Source organism: Sipha flava, unplaced genomic scaffold (assembly GCF_003268045.1).
Source record: "Sipha flava isolate LNK unplaced genomic scaffold, YSA_version1 282_pilon_pilon, whole genome shotgun sequence".
NCBI classification, from domain to species: domain Eukaryota; kingdom Metazoa; phylum Arthropoda; class Insecta; order Hemiptera; family Aphididae; genus Sipha; species Sipha flava.
Genome location: NW_020272949.1, coordinates 297,827 through 308,868, shown reverse-complemented (window position 1 = coordinate 308,868; position 11,042 = coordinate 297,827). Strand labels below are relative to the sequence as shown.

At 27.9% G+C, this 11,042-nt stretch overlaps 2 protein-coding genes across 2 annotated transcripts; both read left to right on the top strand.

Moving 5' to 3' along the window:
• The first annotated feature begins 1,616 nt into the window (after positions 1–1,616).
• LOC112685572 lies at positions 1,617–2,135 on the top strand. The gene is made up of 2 exons (XM_025557505.1): positions 1,617–1,667; positions 1,731–2,135. Exons 1-2 carry the CDS (start codon positions 1,617–1,619, stop codon positions 2,133–2,135), a joined length of 456 nt encoding a protein of 151 aa, XP_025413290.1.
• Positions 2,136–6,959: 4,824 nt separating this feature from the next.
• On the top strand, positions 6,960–10,311 carry LOC112685571. Its single transcript, XM_025557504.1, has 4 exons — positions 6,960–7,074; positions 7,399–7,588; positions 8,544–8,706; positions 10,120–10,311. The coding sequence occupies exons 1-4, from the start codon at positions 6,960–6,962 to the stop codon at positions 10,309–10,311; spliced, it is 660 nt and encodes a 219-aa protein (XP_025413289.1).
• The last annotated feature ends 731 nt before the right edge of the window (positions 10,312–11,042 follow it).

Sequence of the window (11,042 nt, the reverse complement as noted above, 5' to 3'; positions counted from 1 at the left end):
TATAGTTTATAATTTAATCAAACAAAAAAAAAAAATTATATAGGCACTAGTATTCTAAAATGAAAATTGTATAAAAGTGTATTCAAACAAAAAAAAAAAAAAAAAAAAAAAATGCATATACAAGTATTCTAAAATGTAAAAAAATTTAAAAATGTGGATTGTAAAATTTTCAAAGTGTGATTGGCTGAATTCTATTACCAACATTTTTTTAAAAAACTTTATACGATCTCCGTCGATTAAAAATTCTTTCCACCATTTAAATAAGTGCTAAAATAAGACAATTTAATTAAAAATCGAAATATTAAAACTTGTTAGCATGATTATTGCAGTATCTCATACATAAAATCTCGTGTCACAGTGTTTGTCCGGAATGAACTCCGAAACTAATGGACTGATCATGATGAAATTTTTTACACCTGTGTAATTTGGTCCAATTTAAAAGATAGGATAGTTTTCATCTCAAATTTTTTAATATATTTTTTAATACATTAACTTTTTTATACATTTACATACTTATGTGTAATTGCATGGTGTATTTCGGGTATTCCTGCGACCGACCGTGATAGTATCTAAATAGCTACCTGTAACCTGACATTTTTCTATTGTGTGTGTTTTATCGTCGGCGGCGTGTAGATATGAATAACGATACTAGATATTTTAGCTAGGAGAGTTTTTATCTCGATGAAGGCCCTCAATATTTTTGCTATGGAATAATTGTGAAAACTGTTTGCAATTATTTTGACGACATGTAACCCAGCCGAATCATTAACTCTGTGGGAAAATTTAAAAACTATATGACTGAAGACGTACTGCACCGATTTAAACAAACAAACCAGTATTCAAATATGGATTTCACACAACAGATGTATAATGAAGCACTAATTTTGACCGAGGATTTATGTATTTTAATTTCTAATTTGCCACTTAATCATTATAGTATGCCATCACCTGTTCGCCCAGCCATTGACTTAGTTAACAGTGATTTACAACGAGAAAAACAGTTCAACGAGGTTGACTTAGCTATAGTTATTAAGAATAATGAACCATTACTGACGGCTGAACAAAAAATAATTTATAATCGGATTATTCTAACTGTTGATGCTGAAGAAGGTGGCTTTTTTTTCTTGGACGCGCCAGGTGGAATCGGAAAGACATTTTTAATATCGTTGATCCTTGCAAAGATACGGTCGTAATAGAAAATGCATTGGCAGTTGCTTCATTAGGCGTTGCTGCCACTTTGTTAGATGGTGGACGAGCGGCACATTTAGCATTCAAGCTGCCATTAGACATTCATAACAAACTAAATGCAATGTGTAACATTAAAAAAACGAGCGGAATGGTTTCAGTGTTGCGAAGGAGTTCAATCATAGTCTGGGATGAATGTACCATGGTTCATAAACATTGAAGCATTACATAAAACGATGCAAGATTTGAACGACAACGATAAACTTTTTGGTGGTGCTGTCCTACTACTGTCTGGCGATTTCCGATAGACATTGCCAGCATTCTTCGCTCTACTTATGCCGATGAGGTGAAAGCATGTTTAAAACAATCGTTTTTATGGCGAAATGTCGAAATACTTCAATTGACCATAAACATGCGAGTACAATTGCAAAATGATCCATTGGCAAAAATATTTTCTGAGCAATTGCTGGATATTGGAAATGGTAAAATAGAACTGCATCCAAATACACAATGCATCAAATTGCTAGACAATTTTTGCAATGTAGTGCAGACAAAAAAATGAACTAATTGAGAGTGTCTTCCTGGATATACTGAATAATTACTTGAATCAAAATTGGCTTAGACAACGTGCTATTTTAGTAGCAAAAAATGATGACGTTGACAAAATTAACTTTCAGATACAACAGTTATTGCCAGGTAATTTGATATCTTTTAAATCAATCGACACTACTGTCGATGAAAACGAAACAGTAAATTTTCCTACTGAATTTTTAAATTCTCTGGATATACCAGGAATGCCACCACAAAATCTTCGATTGAAGATTGGTTCACCAGTTATTCTTTTGCGTAATTTGTATCCACCTAGATTATGCAACGGTACACGTTTGGTAATCAAAAGAATCGCCGGAAATGTTCTTGAAGCAACTATTTTGACTGGGAAGTTTAAATGAGTTGTGTAGTTGTTGTGTAGTTTCCACGTATTCCCATGATACCATGAAAATCTCCTATACCAATTAAAAGACTTTAATTTCCTATTCATTTGGTATTCGCAATGACCATAAACAAGTCTTAAGAATAAACAGTTTACATTTGTGGCTTGGACTTGAAAAATCCATGTTTTTTCCATGGGCAACTATCTATACATTTGGTAGGTCTGCGAATAAGTCTTTATCTATTTATTATATTCCTAAGTGCTATTGTTTAATAATTTGTAGTTTAATTTAATAATTTTTGACCCGGTCGATAATTGCGCAATTGAAAATTAATTATTAAATGATACTATTAAAAAACTATTAAAAACTATTTAAAAGCTATTCATTTTATTTTTGGTATTAAATGACAGATAATTGCATAAATATTAAACAACAAAATCCTGCAACAGGTGCCAAAATAAACAAGAATATAAGTTTGAAGGATTATTATGCATATCGGTTGATGATTAGATGCGATCAGGACAACGTTATTCTACGATGTCATGAGCTTTGTCAACAATTAATGGTCGACGTGTATGTAAAGATAAAGAGCGAACGATGATAATTACTTGATATTTTCAATGAAAAATAGCTTCGTGTGGAAGATTCTCAAAACAATTGTCAGATATCGGTGATGGGAAAGTTATTACAGATGAAACGGGATTCATACAATTACCGACCAATTTCTGCACAATCATTGATTCACAAGATGCTCTCATTGACCAGTTATTTCCCAATGTACACAGAAAATACACAAATCATGAGTGGCTGGCAGAAAGAGCAATTTTAGCAACAAGAAATGTGGACGTCAATGAATTAAATCTCAAGATACAACATTTGTTACCAGGAGACTTGGTGTCATAGAAATCTATTAATACAGTTTGCGATGCTACTGAAGCTATAAATTATCCAACAGAGTTTTTAAACTTATTGGATTTACTAGACATGCCACCGCATAATTTACAACTGAAGGTTGGATTTCCGGTTATTTTGCTTCATAATTTGAACCCACCACGGTTGTGCAACGGCACACGATTAGTCATTAAAAAAATAATGAAAAATGTTATCGAAGCCATTATTTTAAATGAAAAATTCCGAGGTGAAAATATATTATTACCGCGAATCCCTATTATACCCACAGATGTGCCAATACCATTTAAACGCCTTTAATTTCCAATTAGATTGGAATTTGCAATGACTATCAATAAGTCTCAAGGCCAATCGATGTCTTTCTGTGGTTTATATTTGAGCACATCATGTTTTTCACACCGAAAATTATACGTGACGTGCTCTCGAACCATCCAGTTTGTTTGTGTTGGCGAAAGATGGGATAACAAAATATATTGTACACTCTATTGTATTATGGGATTGATATATATATATATATATCATTTTTAAAGGATCAATATTAATAAATTATTAAAAAATAAATGTTTGATGTTTTATTATTTTTATATTTTGTCACCGTTCACAGCACTTACCTCTTCCACTTATATACCACATCCTTACACTCCTATATTAAATAAGTTATTTTTTTCTAGCAAAATATGCATTAAAAATAATTTATATGACAATATAACGTTTGTCGTGTCAGCTAGTATAATTATATAATGCACTCTATTATTCTATGTTTCATTAATAAATAATATTAAATGTTATTTTCTGTCAGCTTCTACTAACTGGGATAATCTGAATGATCGGCCGGGACACTGGGACGAATAGCAAGCCTAGTTGTAAATATACTAAGTTTTAAAGAAACAATAAGTTATTTCTTTATCAAAATGGTTCTGAGCAAAGGTTCAATATAAAAATCAACGATTTATAAGTATATTTTACCATTTTTAGTTTAATTGTCGGTAGCTTCTTTTTTTCTCAACCTGTTTAATATTTTACTGTATGAAGAAGAAAATGATTTATATTTTAACCAAATATTTATTATTCAAAGTTTCATTATGATTGGATGGACCAAATTTTTTTAATAAACATTTAATGTTAAAAATTGATGTAAAAACAGTAAATTCCGTAAAAATCGTAGGTATAAAAATTTACGCTTATGAAATAAATTTCAGACTAATGATTTTTTAAAATTTTTTCAATATCGGTAAGTAAGTAAATACTCGTATATGAGTTAAGTGGATAATACATTTTCACTTAATATCCAAAAATAAAAATTTTATTACATAAAGACTTTCAAAAAATTAGGTATTTTTAAAGTTCTATAATTAAGTTAAATGCGTTTTTTGAAAATTTTATCAAATACGATAAAAAATATTTTAGCTATAGAGAAAGAGTTTCAAATTTCTAGCCACGTTACATTTGGAATTATAACTAAATAACTAAAATCTGAAAAGTGAAAGTCTTATTTACAGCGTATTTTTACTGTTTCAGGACAGTTTTTTCCTCACGCTTGGAAAAACTTTTAAGATTTAAAAATATTATAAAAATGACCTATCTAAAGTACCACCACATGCCAATTTAAAATCTAAAAAGTTCCTAGAAAAAACTTTTGGACCAGTATTTATATCCGAAAAAGTGTTAAAAAAATAAAATACAAACATTATATTACCATAATATTCTTACCGAATCGCAGGCTTGGGTAAAATACATTTTAAAAGTATTTAGAATAAATACTCGAATAATTACAAAAAAATAGTATTCCGAATATGTATTCAAATACTTTATACAAATTGTATTTCGAATGCATTATTTAGAATACTTCAAAAGTATTCCGAATACGAGACTTTTAAAATACTTCTAGTTTTCATACTATAAAAATAATAGAAATATTTGAAATTGTAGGCTAAATATATGTTATTTTATTGTATTTTTATGTTACATAATTGTTATAGTTTATGGTTTACAACAATAATAAATACCTGATATTAGCTTATACAAGATACGATGGAGAAGTAATAAAATCATTTAAAAAAGAGATGATTTAACGGTATTCGAATACAGTATTCAGAATATTCGTTTTAAGTATTCAAAATACTTTATTGAATATTTTCTAAAAAAGTATTTAAAAAGTATTTGAAATACTTAAAAAGTATTCTGAATACAGTATTCCGAATATTGTATTCGGAATACTGCCCAAGTCTGCCGAATCGCTTTACTCAGAATCTAAATGTGATCATGTGATGAAACATTTGTGTTTACAGACGGGTAATTCGTTGTACGCGCAATAAAAATATAAAATAAAAGTGAACAATTTAAATTTAGAAATATTCAAATATTTACCAAATATTTTAGTAACTGTTGAATTGTATGGGTTGTCGGTATCCATAACCATTAAGTAACATGAAAAAGATAAAAGGGTTTCAGCACCCTCAGTTTTTTCATTAAAATTGTGCCCCTGTCTCTGTTACATATTAATATCGCACACTATTACTGAATACAATATTAAATATTGATACTTTTTATAGATAACTATTGTAACGATTGTTACATATTATTAATGTCTACTCATGTAATATAGATATTGCTGAGTATACATTACATTAAGTCGCGGCAGTTCTGCCACGACGTTCTTCCGATGTAGCTGAACTCCATATTGTCTTGATGTAGTCCATAGTCCGTAAGTCATATTTATATATGTATATTAAATAATAATAACTAAACTAAATCAATCTACATTTATTTGTAATATTAAGATCTATTCTTTATGTTCTCGAGCTACAGTATAATATATTCACAAGGATTAGAAAACCTTCCATGAATATCATATAATTAACTGGTCATCCTGACCACGTTACATATTGGTGGAGGAGCCGTAACCATGGAATTACAAATATTTGAGATTCGTTTAGATTTTTATTAAATAGTAGTTGTTAACTTGTTTTATATAAGTGTACTTTTAATAAAAATTAAATTTATAGAAGTTTAGAGAGTTGTTTGGTGAGAATTTATGAGATTTAAGTATTGAAGATAATAGTGTAGGGAAATAGTGTGAATTTATAATTTTTTTATTACCAAAAAAACAGCATTGAGATTAATAGATTTAATTTATTACATTTATATAATTGTTGTATTGATAATTATAGAGTAAGCAATTAAAGAATAAAAAATATAGTTATTAAGAATAGGGTAATGTAATTTTTTTTTGTCCTTGCGAGTAAAAATAATTAATACTTCAATAAATAATGATACTAAATGGATAATACATTTTATATTAAACGTAATACAAATAATCAAATTACAAAAGTAAATAAAATTAATTTAACTTAGAGGCAAATTTTGGTCCCGAAATAAATGAAGAAAATTTAATAAGTCTGTTACGACTAATCGAATAGGTCGATCTAGGAAATTTTTTTTCAAATTCAAGGTTTGGAAAGTTACCATTTTCTGCTAAACTTGTACAAAAATTCACACTGTGTACCTTATATGTGGTAGAAAGTTTAGAAAAAGAAGAATTCAACCAATTACCAGTGGAAAATAAATTCGAATTTATAATTTCTCATAGAACTGTAGCGTGGATAAATTCATCGGATAAAACTGAATTAGTGGGTTTCCTAAAATTTTGTAACATACATAGTGAAATTACATCAACAATTGTATAGTTAAAAAATCTAGCAAAAACAGCAATAAAAAGTTTTAGAAACAATCAAGACCTTGATGATAGCCTTAACGAGACAAATTTAACATTTACAGACGATAGTTTCCCAATTAATTTAAATAATAGTGGAGATAATTTGGTGAACCTAACATTTGTAGAAAACATCGAACCGGATAACGTAGATACTCTAAGCATAGGAAAGAAATCCTAAATTAATAATTAATAAAAACAAGTGTAATATAGAATCAAAAATGTCATTTAAAATATTACATCGGCCACAGCCATTTTCAGACGATTTAGATCAAGATGTAGAATCATTTTTTGATAATTATGAATTGGCTGCTATTATAAATGAGTGGGGCGACCGTGAAAAGATTATTTTGTTACCAATTTATTTAAAGTCTACAGCAGAAAATTTTTTTAAAATTATTAAAACAAAAAATCCTAAAATTACATGGCACGATGCAAAAAAACAAATAAAAGAAAAATTTACCACCATAGGAAATAAAATACTGTTACTAGCACAATTAAAACAAAAAAAATTAAAGGAAGGTGAGAAATTAAGTAAATTTGTTATAGATATAAGTGAGCTATGTAATAGAATAGATGTAGGTATGAAAGAGGAAGATATTTGAGAAAAATTTTTAAATGGTCTAACGAATGAGGTGTATGAAAAAATCGAAATTTTAGACAACTCAACCATAGATAATATAGAAAATAACCTGAGAAAGTACGAGTTATCAATATTAATCAGATCAAAAGATGATAAAGGCAATAAAGACACTGAAAGGTTAGAAAAGGAAAGAGATGTACTAAAAAATCACTTACAAAAATTAAGTATGGGACAATTGGATATAAATAATAGGAGAAATGATGCTGGGTGATTTAATAACAGGAATAATAATAATAATTTTAATAAATCGAGTAATAATAATTATGATTTTAATGAAAACAATTATAACGAAAGGTATAATAATAGACGTCTGTATAATAATAATCAAAGATTTCATAGTAATAACAATTTTAATAATAATAAACATTTTAACAACCGCCAAATATTTAATGATAATTATAATTATAAAAATCAAAAATTTCAAGGTAATTATAATAATAATTATGACAGATATAAGAATAATAATATTTATGATAATTCGGTTAAAAATAGACTAAATAATAAAAATAATTATAATCGCGATTTTAATCCGAGAAATAAGTTTTCAAGGAATACCGATATTATTTGTTATAAGTGTGGCACAGCGGGTCATACGAGTGTGGCTTGTAATGCACAAAAAAACTTATAAAGGAACACGTTACTAGGAGTGTTCCTAATATAATTAAAATACCTAGTTATGAACCAATTAATTTAAATACAATCGATAGTAATAATATCAAAAATAATAAAGTTACGCCATCACCAAATATGATTAAATTAAAAAATAGTCAAATTCAAATATCAGGAAAATTAAATAATAAAGAAGTTCAACTTGTGGCAGATACTGGCGCGGATGTAACAGTATTAAATAATGATTATTTTCGATTAGATAAAATAATACCGATTGAAAATAATTTAAATATAGGAACTGCTAATAATGACAAATTAAATATAATAGGAAAATCGTTAGTCGATATAAAAATCGGGAATATAGAAATAAAACACGAATGTATAATAGTTGAGAATTTGTGTTCGCCAATATTAGTGGGAATGGATTTATTAAAGATATTAAAAACTATAATAAATTTAGACAATAAAAGTATAACGTTTAAACAAAAAAATCAAAGAGAAATTTTTAAAACTGATCAAATGGTAATACTCAAAAAATTAAAACATCTAATAGTAAAAAATTGAGAAAGGAATCTTTAACGTCATCAAATATAAATAAACTGAATATACATGAAAATAAAACTTGCGAAACAAGAAGTATAAATAGATTATTGAGGCAATGTGAAAAAGGACCACAAGTACCAGGCGATGGTGATTTTGGAGCACACGCTCTGGCAGTATGTTAAAATAATTTGGGATATTCACTATTTACAATAGATATTTTAAAAATAATAAATATTCAAAATTGTCAAACCGGGTATTATTTAACAGATGAAGATGTCGCTTTTATTTGTAATACTTTGAATAAAAATTTAATTATCATACATGAAGATCATAGAGAAAATGAAGTAATAAATTCGGCACTAATATATTGGAAATCAAATGGACCAGTTGTTTGTATTTTCCACGAACAAAATCATTGGCGCCCAGGAATTTTTAACAATAATAAAGATTCTAAAATACGTATACATAATAGCTGTATATGCTATGAATTTCCATCTCAACCAAATTTTGTTAAAACAAATATAACTGAAATTAACAACACAAAAAATAATAAATCTTGTTTAACTAATATTAATAGTAACAAAATAAATAGAAATATCGTTGATTATAATAAAAAAACTATAGATTTAAATTTTGATGTTAGAAAAATGGAAATAAATCATGAAAATATTTTAAAAATAATAAATCAGATAGTCACCGGTAGATTTTGATAAATTTCTTATAATAAATTATGCTCACACGCAATTAGTGGTAGATAATTATGAAGAACTCATAGGCGATATTTTTACAACGAATTATGCAATTGGACACTGTGTAAGTCAATGTTTATATATGAGTAAGGGGATGCAATCGCATTGAAATTCAAAAACATATTCCAGCAAGTAGTATTTTAAAAAAACAAAATAATCAAATTACAAAAGTCGCTTATTTAAAAATCAATGACAGATGGATAATTTGCATGATTACGAAAAATAAATATTATAATAAACCGTCATTTTTAAATATTTTTAAAACGTTGAAAAATATAAACAATTCTATGAGAAAAATAATATAAATCTATTAGCTTTACCAAAAATATGTACTGGACTAGACAAAAAAGATTGGTGTCTTGTTTTTGCTTTAATTAAAATTGTGTTTCAAAACTCTCCAATAAAAATATAAATTTATCGCTTACCCCAAAATGTAAACGGAAATGACCAAATTATAAAACTCAATAAAAAAATCATGCCTCAACAAAAAAGAACAATGAACCATATAACCATTTATGCATACCTCAGACATATACAAATATTGTGAAAAACGAAGAGGAGTATACTCCAAAAAATGATGACTCTTTTAAATTAAATAAGTCGAATAAAAAAATTAATTCAGGTAGTAATAATATGAAAATAGTAAATAAAATGCACACGACATATAATTTGAATAAAAATAAAATACATTTTGATATAAATAACGAATTACCAGAATATCAACAATACCAATTAAAAAGAGTGTTAGAAATATATTATGATTGTTTTGTACTAAGTCCTATGGATCTTGGATGATCATGTTGTACCAGTCCTTACCATAACAGATGACCCTATTAGCCTACCGCCTTAAGATTATCACTTATTGAACAAACTGAACTTCAAAGACAGGTTGATGAATTATTACAGGCAGGATTAATTGTTCCATCTAATTCTTTTTACGCCAGCCCAGCATTTTTAGTAAAAAAAACAGACGGAACAAAAAGGTTAATAATAGATTATAGACAATTAAATAAACAGGTACCACACTAAAACTTTCCAATTACGCATATGCAAACAATTTTCGATTGTTTAGAAGGGGCAAAATATTTTAATATAATGGATATGCAACAGGGTTTTTTAAATATTCGGTTAGGAAAAATCAATAGGCACAAACTAGTATTTATTACTCCTGGAGGTTTATATGAATGGATACGATTTCCATTTGGATATGAAAATTCTCCTCGTCAATTTTCAAAAGCAGTAACTAAAGCTCTTGTAGGGATACAATATTTGGGGACCATAAACTATGTGGATGATATAATTAATTATGCTAAGAATTTTAATGATTTACTAACAACATTGGAAAAATTACTAATTCGAATTAGAGAGACAGGATTTAAGTTAAAAACATCGAAATGTAAATTTGGTTATTTCGAACTAAAAATATTGGGACACATAGTGAGTAGAGAAGGTATTAAACCAAACCCGGCTGGATTGGATGCAATAAAAAATTTTCCGAGGCCAAAAACCATTAAACAAACTAGAAGTTTTTTGGGGATGTGCAATTTTTTTAGAAAATTTATTCCAAAGTTCGCAGAATTAGTAGCTCCAATAACAAATTTAACCCGAGGACAATATCTTACAAAAAAATCACTGGTCAAATGGACCGAAATACACCAATATGCGTTCGAAAAACTAAAAGAAGGACTTACAAATCCACCTCTCTTGGTTCATTTTAATCCACTTCTGCCAATTGTAATATGGACAGATGCGAGCAAAAT